At 43.9% G+C, this 15,822-nt stretch overlaps 1 protein-coding gene across 1 annotated transcript in view; it reads right to left on the reverse strand.

The window, feature by feature from the left end:
* Positions 1 to 8,556: 8,556 nt before the first annotated feature.
* LOC147690191 (uncharacterized) overlaps positions 8,557 to 15,822 on the reverse strand; it is a 34,876-nt gene continuing 27,610 nt past the window's right edge. The window contains exons 2-4 of the mRNA XM_086939466.1: positions 11,505 to 11,594; positions 9,866 to 10,006; positions 8,557 to 8,926 (exon numbers count right to left, since the gene is read on the reverse strand). Of these exons, the coding sequence (XP_086795592.1) occupies positions 8,562 to 8,926; positions 9,866 to 10,006; positions 11,505 to 11,594 (596 nt within the window). The 3' untranslated portion in view covers positions 8,557 to 8,561. The remainder of the gene's footprint in view (positions 8,927 to 9,865; positions 10,007 to 11,504; positions 11,595 to 15,822) is intronic.

Genomic DNA, 15,822 nt, shown 5'->3' on the forward strand with positions numbered 1-15,822 from the left:
GGTATTTCAGGTTTTGGGTGTGTTTAACTAATCTGTCAATTTCTGCCATTAGGTAACCCTAGGAATACAGCTTGGGTAGTTTTGGTAACTTCGCACAGTGTGAGAACGTGACCTTACATTTTTTGTCTTGTTCGCGCACTCAATGTACGTGCTCGGGAACTCGATAACGACGTTTGTACAATTCGCGCTGCAGAACACGCCGAATTTGCAATCTCGCGAACAATATGTCCTGAGTTGCATAAAAGTTTCTCGAAAATGTTTAATGTGTTTCTTGTGCTACAAAAAGTCCTCATTTATGTGTCATTTGGTTGTAGTTTTCTCTTATTGGAGCATGGACCACTTCTAGTTTCTGTCCTCTATGTAATGATTTCTTGTTTATGGGTGGGGTGACCAATTTGGGCGGTGGTGTGTCCATTTTGTGAAGCTAAGCATTGTCCCTTTGCCATAGGCATTTATTGTCTGTCTTCTCTTTCTTTTCATGTTGTTGTGGGTGGCCAGGCCATGTGGCAGGGGCCATTTTGTGTGTACTTCCTTTGTGATGATTTTGCCATGTTGTTGTTGGTGGCCGGGCCATGTGGTGGTAGCCATTTTGTGTATGCTTCCTTTGTGATTTTGCCATGTTGTTGTGGGTGGCCAGGTCAAGTGGGGGTGGCCATTTTGTGTGTACTACCTTTGTGATGATTTTGCATGTTGTTGGTGGCCAGGCCATGTGGTGGCGGCCATTTTGTGTATGCTTCCTTTGTGACTGATTTTGCCATGTTGTTGTTGGTGGCCAGGCCATGTGGTGGAGGCCATTTTGTGTATACATCCTTTGTAATTTTTCCATGTTGTTGTTGGTGGCCAGGCCCTATGGTGGCAGCCATTTTGTGTGTCCTTCCTTTGTGCTTTTGCCATAGGCATCCAAGGTTTTTGACTATTCTGGCAGTAGGGCAGAGGTACTACTACTCATAGCCATAGGTGCATTAAAGTTAATCAACTCTTTTTGTGGTGTATCTTTAATTTGTACATCGTGTATGGCTTTGGATTGCTTCAAATTTTTTTTTATGTGGGTATTTTCAGCTTTTGGGTGTGTGTAACTAATATGGCACTCCCTGCTCGTAGGTAACCTTAGGAATACAGCTTGCGTACTTTTGGTAACGTCGCACAGTGTGGACACGCGACATTACATTTTTTGTCTTGTTCGCGGGCTCAATGTACTTGCTCGGGAACGCGATAACGACGTTTCATTCAATTCGCGCTGCCGAACACGCCGATTTTGCAATCTCGCGAACAATATGTCCTGAGTTGCATAAAAGTTTCTTGAAAATGTTGAATGTGTTTCTTGTGCACCCAAACAAACTGGAGTTGTCATTTGGTTGTAGTTTTTGGAGCATGGAACAATTCCTGTGTCTGTCTTCTGGTTTCTGGGTGGGCTGACCATGTGGGCAGTGGTGCAGCTACTTTGTGAAGCAAAGCAAAGCATTGTCCCTTTCCCATAGGCATTTATTGTCTGTCTTCTCTTTTCTCTTTCTTTTCATGTTGCTGTGGGTGGCCAGGCCATGTGGTGGCGGCCATTTTGTAGGTACTTCCTTTGTGCATTTAATCCATTTATCATTGGCCTCCCAGCTTTTGGTCTGATCTGACAGTAGGCCAGAGTCCCAGAGGTAGTAGTTAGCGGGGGTGATTTAAGTAGCTGTTTCTATTCGGTCTATTCAATTAACATCATTAGGGCATGTGTGTATGGCATTGCATTACCAAATGTGTTGTCTGGGCAGGGGTGTAGGTAACTTTTTTGTGTGTGTAATAATTTTATGCCTTTGTATGTGTTTTTGCGGTGTAGGTTTCCAACCTCTTAGCCATGGGGTATTTTTATTCCTTGCATTAACCTGTCATGTGTAGCAGGCATCCTCCTTTTTCTGTCCATATTGGTATATATAGGCCTGCTTGACTTTATTGGTTCTTTCTGGACTTCATGTGGCTGGGAGCTGTGGTGCTGGTAGTATTAGTCTTCTGTTTTGTTTTTTATACATTGGCCTGTGTGTCTTTCAATTGTTCATGTTGGCTTACTGCTTGTTTGACTGATGTTGTTCTGCCTTCTTTGCTTGTAGGTGCACAAAAAAAGACTGAGGAGGTGCTGGTTGTTTTCATCCATCGCCGGTTCTACTGCCAGATGGACGTCCTTCAGTTGTACGCCACGTGTGGTGTGTGACTCATCTGACCAGACATCTCTGCAATTTGTGCTACTGAGTGCTGCTGTGTGCTGACATCAGAAGAAGATGGGCCCTAAGAAAGCAGGTACCAGGTCCTCCACCACCAAGAAAGTTGCTGAGAAGAAGGTACAGAAGAAGGAAGTGTCACTTAAGTCTGGTATGGACCCCAAAACCTTTTTTGGGCCCCCAAAAGGTACGCCTGCAGCAGCGGTGTCCGGGGTGCAAGCTGGGCCAGCACATCCGCATTAGTGGGGGCAAGCCACCAACCCAGGGCCAAGCACATGAGGGTCGAAGAGGTAGCCAGCCTAGTGTTAGAAAGCAGTGAGACTGAGCCTGAACTAAACTTATCGCTGTCTCAAAGTAGTACACAATCCACGCAAGATGGAAGTGCTCAACAACCACCGCCAGCAGTAGATGTTCAACAACCACAACCACTTCCTGCAATAGTTGTTGAACAACCACAACCACCACCCGCAATTGTTGTTCAACAACAACAACAACCAAATCCCACAATAGTAGTTGTTGAAGAACCACAGCCCGCAATAGTACTTCCTCAAGAACAACAACCACCATCTCCGCACGCAATAGTAGTAGTTGTTCCTCCCGAAGTCGGGGCAGTTCAGGAAGTAGAGCCTCATTCCGTGCAAGAAGAAGAGGAAGCCACTTCTGGAGGTGATCTATTATCTTTCAATTCACCAAGGGAAAGGAGGGTTAGTGGCAGTGCATCGAGTTCTTCGCCAAGCATCCCTTCAGATGACCTTGATAAGGATTGGCAGCCACAACTATCTGAGCATTCCAAGGAGAGACATCCCAAGACCAGGCTAGGAAAAAGGAAGGATCCAGCAAGGCTTGAACTTATGGAGGTCGATGTAGGTGAGCAGGATACTGCTGGTGATAAAGACGGGTCTGACACTGTCATCATCACGAGCGTTATTCCTGGTGCAGAGGATGCAGAGACCAACATTTTCACCCTATCCAGAAGGGCTGCGATTAGTGATGAGCAGGTAGCATGTATAACTCCTACACACTCAACACCCAAAGTAACACCAGCTCCCATTTTTTCATCAGCGAAGGCCCGGCAGCGTCCGACATCCAGCACAAGCGCCACCTCAACAGAAGGAGGTAGTGGCAATACTAGAACTGAGCTGTCACATAGGGAAATTCAACAAAAATCCTCCAGTTCATCCGGCATTGGAAGTGGGTCCTCTTCCTATGGCAGGAGACAAAAGTTTACCTCCCCAGTGTGGGACTTCTTTACGGTTCACCCACATCAGGAGAACATTGCTATATGCACCATTTGTCATGTCAATGTTAGTCATGGTAAGATTGGTACAAACTATGGTACTGGAGGCCAAAACGACTCATTTGAAAAAAACACACTTAATCAGGTGGGAGAACCACCTTGCAAGCTTAAAAAATTTAAGCACTGGTGTTGGTGGGGATACAGTACTACAAGGTCCACTCATGGTTGACCAGGAGGTAGAAGAAGAGGGAGACGATGACCTTCTATCTGGGAGTGGTACACAAATGAGCCCTGTCGCCAGCACTGGAGTGGTACAGTCCACATCCTCCGCATCAGCAACTTCTCAGTGGCACCAGAGTCAGCCGGAGACACCAAGGAGTGCAATGTCTGCGATGCAAGGTGGTCCGTCTAGCATAACTTAAAGAAATACCAAGCAGCGTACCATTACTAGCATGTTTAGGCAGGAGGGAAAGTACGAGCGGAACCACCCAATAGCACGTTTGTACAATGCGAAACTTGCAAAAATGTTGGCCCTCGACCTTCTCCCATTTTCATTTGTTGAGGCTGTGGGATTTCGGGAATTAGTGGCAACCCTCTGCCCAAAATGGAACGTTCCCAGTCACTACTATTTTGCAAGAGTTGCTATTCCAGCACTACACCACGACGAGCTGGAATTGATTGGGAAAGCTTTACAACAGAGTGTTGTCCATTGTATCCACCTGACAACAGACATGTGGAGCAGTTGCGAAGCCACAGATTACATGTGCATCACCGCACACTGGATCTCTTTTGCAGGTGTTAAAGACAAGTTAACTTCGGGCCTTGACGTTTCTGGGATTTTTATTGATACTCGCAGACATGCAACTGTAGCCATGTTTGGTATGGAGAAAACTCATACTGCTGAAAACATTTTGTCTGAGTTTAACAGCAACTTCTTTGAATGGCTGCAACCAAGAGGCCTTAAGATTGGTTTTGTTGCCACCGACAATGGCAGTAATGTAGTGAAGGCAATGAGAGAAGGACATTATTTCAGGGTACCCTGTTTGGCACACTGCATTAACTTAGTCGTGCAAGACTTTCTGAAAACTGAAGCCAAAGTCAGTGACATACTGACCATCTGCAGAAGAATATGCACGCATTTTAACCATTCTTTTAAAGCACAGAAGCTGCTACGGGTCATTCAGCCTGAGCATAAATTGCCAGTCAAAGCACTGATCCAGGAGGTCCCAACACGTTGGAACTCTACTTATTTCATGCTTGAGCGTCTCTTTGAGCAGTACATACTACTGAATGCTTATGTCATGTCAAGAAGATTAGGGGATCCTACTGTTAATCTTAAAGCCCTGACCGTTGAGATGTGGCAGTGGGACCTCATTAAATGCTTGACAGAGATGCTACTACCTTTTGAGGTCTTCACACGTGCAGTTAGCAGGGAGGACTGTACTATGGGCCAAGCCATCCCATTGTTGTACATGCTTGAGCAATGTGAAACATACGAAGGTGACGAAGAAAAAGTTGATGCATATACCTTGGCCAAGGCCTTAGCCAACCTCTTATCTCTAAATGTAAGGCTTCAAATGATTGTGTCAGATCAACATTACATAACTGCAACAATGTTGGATCCACGGTACAAATTATTTGTCAGCAGTAGCGCAGTAATTCCTTTTTCAGATGGGGATGTTGCCAAGTTTAAAACTTCCATACTGTGGAAGCTAATGATTTAGAAACTGAACGGCTGTTACGTAAAGGCCTGCCAGTGCCAGCCCAGGACAGTCAAAGTACTCCAGGCCATCCTCCTAAGACAAGTTCTTCAGAGCATGAGAGCGTGCGTCTGCTTCCCAGCAGGCACCAACAGTACCAAAAGCAGCACCTACACGATCTGATTCAGCAGACACAACCAAAAGCATAACTGCTTTTTTCCTACAGAAAGGGATGGGTAAGTCCGTTGCTGTTGCAAAGGGGAAAGAGGACCAGCAAAGCCGAGCACCAATGAACACTGAGCGGATCGTTCAGGCCTATCTGGATGACACAACAGAGGTGTTCGTGGAGCAAAGCCCATTGGTCTATTGGTATGAAAGAAGGAGAAAGTGGCCAGTGCTGAGCAGGCTGGCGATAAAGTATCTGGCTTGTCCTGTAGCCAGTGTCCCTTCTGAGCGGGTTTTCAGTGCTGCTGGTGCCATTGTGACAGCGAAAAGGACCAGTCTCTCCCCCAAAAGCGTGGAGAGGCTGACAATGATAAAAATGAATCAACACTTCATACCACCAGACTATAAACTATGTGAATCAGAGCAGGATGAAGAAAGCGAGTCCAAAGACATCATCACTACTGTGTTACATGACCTACTTCTGTCCGAACCCCCAGAGTTTGAGGACGAGCTCCTCTTCCCTGACAACTAGGCTTTTAAATTGTTACTTTCTCCCTTCCTTTATTTGTGTTATTTATTTTCTTATTAACAATGGCTTTCTGGTGCAAAACTGCTAATAAAAATTAAAAACCACAACCAAATCCATCCCCACCACTGATTCTTTTTATGTACCTACTGGAGTTGCACGCCTGTGCATTTATTTTCACTGTATCTTTTTATTTACCTCCTGGAGTTGCACGCCTGTGGATTTATGTTCCATGTTGACTGCACTCCTCAGAGTCTTGCTCCATCTTCTTGACTCCCACTCAAGTCAATACAAATCCATCTTGCCAGCCATACATTGGCTGTTGTAGATGGAGTATAGTACAATAATGTAGCCTCTAACAGTCCCTCCATAACAAGTGAACCATACATGACTACAGCCATCCTCTATTTCATTTGAAATCTGCAACTCATCACTGTCTTACTCTTAAGGCTACCACCTCTGTCTGCAGGCATTCATAGACGACTCTTCAGTGTAAAAACTTGAGCAGGCATCCACAACTGAAGTCAACTTGTTGTGACTCGTCATTACTTTTAAAAGGCTCGGCAGCATCTGTGATCAATCATCTGACAGTGAAAGAGAAGAGCAAGACAGGTATATTAAATGAATGATGCCATGCATTGCATTGGATGTTTTGCTGACTCTGAGCAAATGTGCATGGAGTTGAAGTATACTAGTTACTTCAGACTCACGTGATAGCCAATTTTTCCATGGTATTTAATAATATAAATTATTTACGCACTTGTGTTCCTACTACTACAGGTGCAGTCAGGACTTAATTTATCATAGTCACTCACTAAAGACTGAGTTGCTGTTGCTGTTGGACTAGACGTGCCACACCTGATAATGATGGTGACCACCATATCTTTGCACGCTGTCAGGCAGTTGGATCTGAGCTGATTGATGTACGATGTTTCTTGGAGTGGAATACAAGGTAAATACAAATAAGAGGCACAGCACAGAAGACCCAGGCTACTACATGTGTGTGCACTGTGCAGTGGTAGAGTACAATAGTGGTATGATTGATGACTGAGAATGACGCATTGATTTTGTTGATTAATTTTGAAAATGCTAGGTTGCTTTTTTATGCCCCTTTCTGTGGCTCAGTGAAATTTTTAGGGAAATGCAGTTTGTGTTACGGGCAACCCTGTGTCGTGGGCCTGTTCTGTGCTGGCTCCTGTCTTTTCTTGTACTTCTAGATTAATAATGATGTGCAACTAGTAGACTTATACATATTGTATCGAAGCCGCCTGAAAGTCCTCTCTTACGACTACTCCTCTTGTATTATTTTTTTGATCTTCACTGTATTACAATTTGTTTAGGTCATTCACATTCTTTTGTATTTGCCTTTTCTTTTTCAGGCTGGACGTTTTTCACCCACTGCTATCATACTATGAGCATTAACTCACCCTTACCACTAATCCTCATCATCAAGCAATTGGATGGCGGGAAACCAAGAATGATATTCAGCATGTCCTTTTCCTACGTTTATTCCTTACATTCATTGGCTAGTGGATCAACATCATAAATCATCGTCTTCATTGTTTTGCTTTTGTTGTCTCCATGCGTACTGTTTTTCTTTCTCAAACCTTTCCCAAAACCCCCGTACCCATCCATTCAACAAACCCTAACCCTCTTCCCCTGGGCTGCGTGGTTTCATTGAGGTGTGATGTTTGTTACATTAAATATACACCAACAATTTGATCACGCGCTTGCTGGGGCAGATGTGGTGAAAGCAACAATAGTGAAATTTCAACAAGGCATGGCCAGGATCTTCTTCTGCTTCCCAACTCAAGCTCTGTGTATAATGCCAAATGATTTACCATTACCATCAAACAACGAATACATCTAATGAATTGGCGTCATTGTTTGGGTTTAAGTCTACAGCATTATGATTTAGAAAAGTTTGACGTTGCCGTGAGTACTACAACTACAGTTGAACTTCTTATCTTCTCTTGCACTTAGTTTCCAGTCCCCAAAACCATTGTTTTGTTTGAGTTCAGCAGTTGCAATATTGTTTTTGGGTCAGTCGTGTAATGTACTGTACTTAATACTTATACTACCCCCACATTGTCTATCACGCAAATGACTGCCTCTTTCTTTTTGTCTCAAAATGCTACTGGCAGGGTCTGTCTACTACTAGTACTATCACAGAATTTCAGAACCACAGATTCTTCTCCATTGTCTTGGGAAACAAATGCAGCCCTTGCAGTAGCACACTTCATCATCAATCATCATCAGCAATCACAGGTAAGATAAATTTGCTGTGAGGTATAACACAAGACAGACTGGTAGTTCTTCTAATACTACAAATATAACTCGGTGAGGGTTTACCGCATCTATCTGTCTGCATGTTAAAGATGTGGCCAATATATTTTTTTATTCAAAAGCACTGTCCGCTGACCTGCATGGCCAATTAAACCTTGCGATGTTGCACAACGTACATTATTTGGTGAAACAGTCCCCCCTCCTCCCCCCAACAAACACAAATGAACTTCAAATGTTTTCTTTTGAACATAACTTTGTGTCTCATTTATTTTACCATAATATAAAGAAAGATGATACAAAAATAAAATATATATTAAATCTTACCCCACAGCTGTCCCTACCCTCCCCTAACCCCAACCAAATTTCCACGCTCAATGTAATGTAAACCCCAACACCCAATTCCCACCCACCAACAAAAGGATTGAAAAAGGGGCAAACAAACAGGGTCCATCTCAAAGCTGGCGGGCTTTCAAGTGTTTGTCCACAATGAGCTTCACCCGCTCCTCTATTTCATCCTCAAGCCTCGCTACCCGGAGGAGAATCTTTGTTTGGAATTGACGGCACCTACATTGGCATGCATGTTGTGGGGGGGTGGCCGATGATGAAAAAATCTGGCGGCGGGCGGCTGCCTGACCACGGCGACGTACTCCTGCAGGCTTGGGGGCCGGGGCATTGGAAGAGGCAGCAGCTGCTGCCGCCGCCTCCTCCTCCTCCTCGGCCTGAGCCACCAGCCGGCGGTAGGCCTCAACGATGGCCTGCAGTTTCCGCTGCCGGGCCCGGACTGCCAACTCCTTTCGTGTTGGTTTTGAAGGAGTAACTATAAAGAAAGAGACAGAATTGTTGTAATCCAAAGTCCCAGCAAATCAAGAACACAAAATGTATTCAACACATAGTGGCACAGTAGCACTAGCAAGCAGGCTGAGTACAAAAAATGGTGTTGTTTCTATCTTGAACATTCTACGGCCTATATAATTAATTTGTTGGACTTTTTGGCACGGCATTATGCCTGCCCTAGTAGCATGGGTGTACTTCAACGGTCACACACATACGAACACCTGTCTTTTTCATATCTCGTTTTATATCATATACTCTGCTTCCGGGAACAGTGACAGTCTCAAAGTAACATTAATTAACAGGGGCCAGCTAGTAGTAAATGTCTAGTAGAGACTATCATTCTTTATATCGCGCAACAAACCTTAGGTGGTTTGTGTTTCGTCAGCAACGACCCGGCATGCATCCAGTCGTCCCCTCCTTCCCTTGCCTTTGGGTTTGACCAAAACACCGCTGCTGAGACTATCCACTACCCACCGATATTGGGTGTGTCTCCCACCCACACAGGCAGCTGTGTTTTCCCCTTTCCATCCTTCCACAACAACCCATGCATCCGACTGCTATCAGCCACCTGCATTGCTGATTCCAAAGTATCCTTCTATATTAGATGATTGGTGCTTTTTCCTTGCTCCTTTCATCATACTTAAAATCGATCTCCTTAGTGTTAATCCATCGCGGTCATGTAATGTTGTGGATAAGACTTTTAATCTGCCACCAACCTTTCACAGCTGAGTTGTAGTCAGATAGAAGAGGCCTGTTATTTTATCAATTCTCGCCGGTGGTAATGCTAAGCTTGGTAATGACAAATAAAGGTGGCGTAATATATTGTCCAGTAGAACTTCAAGTTCATTATAAATCTCAGAGTACAGTGAGGAAGTTTTCCCCTCCCACCAAGTAATGCGGATCACTATTGAATGTAACTTACCATCGCCCACCGTTGTTGGCTCCTCCCTCACTGCTGCTGGTGCTGGTGTAGGTGCCTCTGGTCCTGTCCCCTCCGGGATCGCCTCTGCTGACGCTGAGCCGCTGTCCCCGTCGGCACTGGTGGATGGTACCGGTTCTGCACCTATAAAAATAAGTACACCTTTTTAGATGGATGCACAGCCCCCATTGTACTTGTTCACCAAGAATGGAGTTCTGCGAAACAGTTAAGTAGAACGTAATAATCAGTAGTAGTCCACATTGCCTAGTACAGCAGAGTCACTACACATATTAGCATTCATTTGTTATGGTATGGTACCCAAGCTCATCTCATCTCTACTGCTACTCTAGTCCTTGGAAATTTAGACTGAACCATGTAACAAGTTTGTACATCAATGTGTACAGTTTTGCGCATGCTACCTCGCAGCTTGTTGCGCAGTACGAGAAGACGCCTTTGAGGCCACATGATTGTTCAATGCATACACCTGAAGAGTTTGGAAAATAAAAAGGCCCGTATTTACTTTTTGTATGTGGATTGTGGAATCGAGTTTGCTTACAGGTTACACCTTTTTTTTAGCATGACTGCAAAAAACTTGCTTAAATGTATTTATTTTCATACTGTCTAACATGCACCACTTTTGTCATTACGAAGCAGAGATTTCCAGAGCTTACCATAAAGAGGCATATGTAACCAGTATACGTTCAATGGTGAGGGGTCTCCGACATTTCCCACATTTCCCTATCGTGCACTGGTAGCTGTACAAATGTAGATTACTTTATTCAGCCTTTTTTTAACACTGGATTTTTTCTGGTGGGCCTTGACGTATTTTACGGAAAAACTTAAAAACATTGATGTTACTTACTTAGTTACTTCTAACAAAATAATGCTTTTGAAGTACCACATTGACTCGGAAGTATATTTTCAGTGTCTGTTGTCTTGTAGACTTACACGAGTGAGTGAGCAAAAGAGGGTTACTTAGGTTATGGATTGTGTAATATAAGCATTGGGCATCTTGGTATTGGGGTTCAGGAGTGGGATAATTGAATAATTGACCAATGACTAAGCCCATATAGGTTGTCGTTCAGTGAATTGTGGGTTCCTCAGAGTTCTGTGACTGAGGTGTAAGTAAGTAAGGTCCAACCTGCCTATCACCAACATCCAATTTTCTGGTGCATACATAGTTATGTATGTGACTGCATAGAAGAATACCCACAAGAGTAGTAGTGGTATACTAACGTTTACAAAATACTAGACCAACATCTGGATGCATACTTGGTTGGTGTCAATTGGCAAAGCAGAGACATTACAGAGGAAAAAGCATAAGACAGGAGTGGACCCTGTGCCTACAGCTATTCTATCACAGATTGTTTGAAAAGATTAATACCTTAACTAAAGAGTGGGCAACAGGGCAAGCTTACCTACAGACAGTCTAGTAGTAGCACAGAGAGTCATAGCAGAGGCTCTTTGAAGGAACAGAAAGGCAGGGACTGATACCCAAAATTTTGAAAACATAATGAAAATCAAAAAAGCATTTGTCAAAATGTATTTAGGAATGAAATGTCATTAATCGGTTGGAAAAAAAAGCTCCGTTAGAAAGTTAGGGAAATATCATTGTTCCAAAAGAAAGCACTGTTGGACTTACTGGGAACAGCAGCAGGATCCTCAGTAGAGGAGCTCTGTGCCTGTGGTTCACCCGCCGACTCGGTCCCAGCCTTCTGCTTGCCCCTGGGTTCTGTGGTTCATGTAAGAAATATTAAAGAAAGAGAAAAACATTGAGTGCTGTGAAACATAGACATCATTTCAAAAACCACTGCTAGAACATTAAAAGAAACAAACATTGATCTACCAAATGACTACTGCCTTGCAGGATTCACTGACTGTATACTTGGAGAAAACAAATCAAATGTTCCATAAACATTCTGATTGCAGATTACTAAGTAACACAGAGGCAGTAACACCTGAACAACACCACCGATTCAAGAAAGGGGTAATCAATTATCTGTAAGTAGGCATTTCTTTTTTATTTTTGCCAGCAAAATGCATAGATCACAAGGAGGAGACATGCTTAACTTTGTGCATACTAACACGAAATTGTACGTTCGTTGCATCATATTTTGTTCTGCTACTGACTGAATGCTACTGCTGCTAAGCCTACCCACTCACTAAACGAACTACATCAGTTCTATGGAGGGCTGAGGCAGGGGCGGCTCTAGGCTCATGATGGTCCTGGGCAGGGAGCATAGGTAGGGGGGCCCGGAAGAGGAGGTCGGGGCGGAGCACGGAGGCCAGTAAAGAGGGGGGAGTCAGGGTGTTTGGAAGTGGAACAGAGCCGGAGGCACCAAATCCCTGCCAGGGGCCGCCACGCAAATATGTATCCATCCTCAGAGGATTATTAAATTAAGGATATATATGGTGTGGTGGCCCCTGGTCTTTGGTCGCCCTGTGCAGTTGCACAGCTTGCACATGCCTAAAGCCGGCCCTGGCTGAGGTAAGAAGAACAAAGTAACTTTAGCATTCATTGCCAGAGGAGGATTCATGCAGAAGAGAAGGCCGTGAAAAAATAATGATACAATATGCAAACTACGTACAATTATCCATCCACCGCTATTTCACTGACGGAAAAAGGAAGGACAAGACTCTATTAATAGCATTAACTAACTTCAGTTCTCTACAATAAAGAAAATCTCACATCAATAAACAGCAAAAGCTAGCGCCAAGTTGAAACAACACGCAAGAGTCAGTGAAGAAGCGCAGCACAGACCAGTGTCATACAATTACAGTAGATATAACGGAATACATCGGAAATGTAACTAGGAGCGCCAGTCATCGCGTTACTTATTCAGCCAAGATTTAGAAAGATACAATAACAATACTTATACTACTATAGATATATATATATATATATATATATATATATATATATATATATATATATATATATATATATATATATATATATATACACACACTTTTTTTGGGGGGTAGCCACTCACCAAGACCCACGACCTCAACACCAAGCAGGTCCAACAGGTCCTGCTCCCGGTCCAAAATGTCTGCCCAGCGGTGGGACAGCTGATGGTGGGTACGCCGGATACCGGAGCAGCGGAAGACTGCACGGCGCACCTTCGCCCACCGCCGGAGATGCTCTTCAATCTGGTAGCCGGAGCCGGGCCTGCCGCCTGCTGCCAAGATCAAGGGGAGGTGGCGCTGGATAAAAAAGACCAGGGCAGCCACCTCCTCCTCCCCAAAAAGTTGGCGGGCCGTCACCCCTGGGGGGCGCATTCGGCCGCAAGGCAGCCGGGTTTTTTGGGGCACAGGCGCCTTGCCCTTTAAGCCGCCGCTGCTGCTGGCGCCCTTCACCATGGTTCTGGATGGAGGGGAGAGAAATGTTCAAGACAAAAAGGTAGGGGAAAGAAGAAGCAAGGTAAAAGAAGGAAGTAAAATAAAACAATAGAAAAGTTGTAAAAGTAGAAATAAAATGAAAAATATAAACCTAGGCACAGAGAGAAATAGGTAATAACTAAAGAAAGTTTGAAAAAGTGGGTAAAAAGACAAGGATTAAAGAGATTTCAACAAGATGCAAAAGTAGGCCCAAAACCATAGCCAGAGTGTGTGATCCAAGATGGCTACGCCCATCGCGACCGCGTGGGTAGGTTCGCGCGATATTTAGCGCGATCACGCACTTTTGTAGTGCAAACGAGAAGATGAGTTCCCGAACATGTCTTGCACAGCCCGAACACGTTACTTGTGACCCGGAACAGGAAATAAGGGAACGCAAGTGGGCGGGACAAACCTCTTGGGTAACTTAGCGTGCTAGCCATCCCGAGCATACAGGCAGCGCCCCGAACACGCGCACTGCGCTCCCGAAGAAGAAAAACGGCGCGCGAACGGGTCTAGCAAGCAACTACGCGAACTACGCCCAGGGTTAGCATAGACAAGGAAATGGAAGCACATTCAGCAAGTGCTACAGTCTTTGAGGACACCTCTAAAACGATACAAAATGAACTCCTGGAGTGTATGCTAGAAATTGTAAGAAGCCATATTGTGCAAGAGTTGCAAAACACAGACTTTGTGGCTACTGAGGCTGATGACACCACTGATATGGCCACACAAACGCAGTCCGTATTAGTCTTTCGGTACCTGGACAATGCCTATAATGTTGTGGAGAGGTTCTATGGTTTTACTCATTTAAAAAACTCCACTGCAGAAACCATTACTGCAGCTATACTGCGTCAACTCAACTTCATTTTTCCAGAGCTGCAGCAAAGAAACAAACGTATTGCATAAAGCTATGATGGTGCGTCCGTAATGAGTGGAAGCCATGGTGGCGTTCAGAAAAGAATTAGAGATGTCTACCCGAATGCTGATTATGTGCACTGTCACGCCCACCAACTTAATCTTATTATGCAACAGGCAGTTTCAAAGATCTCCGAGACACAGATTTTCTTTCAGGCTGTAGGAGGCATGGCAGCATTCTTCTCACGTTCTCCAAAAAGAATGGAAGCACTTCAGGAGATTGTGGACAAAAGGAGCCTCAACTCATTGGAACTATAACATACGTACAGTCCAACTAATATTTCAATATAGGGAGGACCTTGTGCAATGTTTTGAAGCCATAGAAGCCAATGAAACCTTTGATTTCAAAAGTCACAGTGAAGCCTGTGGCTTTGCTAGAACACTAAAAGATAGAGAGTTTCAGTTTTTTCTGTTTTTATTTGAAAAGATAATGACAAAAGGTTGAGAATTTATACAATCAGTTGCAAGGACGAGACGTAGATACTGTGTCTGTGAAAAGATATACCACAGAGTTTGTCGCAAGCATAAACATAGTGAGAGATGAGGTTGACAATTTAGAAAGCCAATTCCCAGCAGCTTCAAATTTTTCAAACCACAGGAAAAACATCACCACTCTGGTCCGAAGTGCAAAAGAGATCTGTGACATTGTAATTGTGCAGGCACAAGAGCGTTTTGCTTTCACAAAACATTTGGGGAGTGCCACATTATTGGAAAGTAAATACTTTGAAAAATATAATGAATCCTTCCCTGAGCATGCTCTGCATGAGGCTGTGGAAGCTTATCCGATGCTCAACCAAGAGGACCTCAAAAGTGAGTAGTAATGTACTCAATGCCTGTGTACCAGAAGGCCAAAGATGGCAGGTCTTTGCTGTCTTTAATTCATGAACTTAATATGGAAAAGACATTTACAGAGACTGTAGCTTTACTAAAAATCGTCATTACAACTCCTATGACAACCTCAGAGGCAGAACGATCTTTTTCCGCCTTGAAGAGGATTAAGACATTCCTGAGGAACACCATGCTTCAGGAAAGACTCAATGCGTTGGCAATGCTCTCTATAGAGAGCGAGCTTGTTCAAAATATTGCTGACTTTAATGTTCAAGTAATTGAAAAATTTGCTGCGCTTAAAGACAGACATGCTGAATTTACAAAAAGTAAATATGTTGAATGGGGATAGTTTGTGGCCTCTTTAGTTCGTTCTTTTGTTGTTTGCAGTTTAAGTCAAAAAAGTGGTTTGTTTTGTTGTTTGCAGTTTAAATAAAAACAATCTGTGAGGTTCCCATCATTGTATCTTGAAGTCTGTTATGAAGCTCTGTTGTTATACTGATTAAGCAGCTACCTAGTATGTTATATGACAGCTCTTTAATGATGTAATACCTGCACTTTGACAATTGCTTTATTAACCATCCTGCTTTCTCAAATTTGCTTGGAAATGCGCCATTGTTCCACTATTTTTTCAAAATTTTCTCGGGGGGTAACCCCCCCCCGAACCCTCGCTACGGTGCAGTATGATTATCAGTTTCCACCACACCACTTTCAAATGTCACCAGCCACCACTGCGTAAACTGTTTCCTATGACACTAATTTCCGGGACTCGTAAGCGTTATGTGCATGCAGTCCCCAACCTTCTTTGACATTTCGACCTTAAATCAGATTGCATTCCT

The sequence above is a fragment of the Lissotriton vulgaris genome, chromosome 9 (genome assembly GCF_964263255.1).
Source record: "Lissotriton vulgaris chromosome 9, aLisVul1.2, whole genome shotgun sequence".
In the NCBI taxonomy this organism is placed as follows: domain Eukaryota; kingdom Metazoa; phylum Chordata; class Amphibia; order Caudata; family Salamandridae; genus Lissotriton; species Lissotriton vulgaris.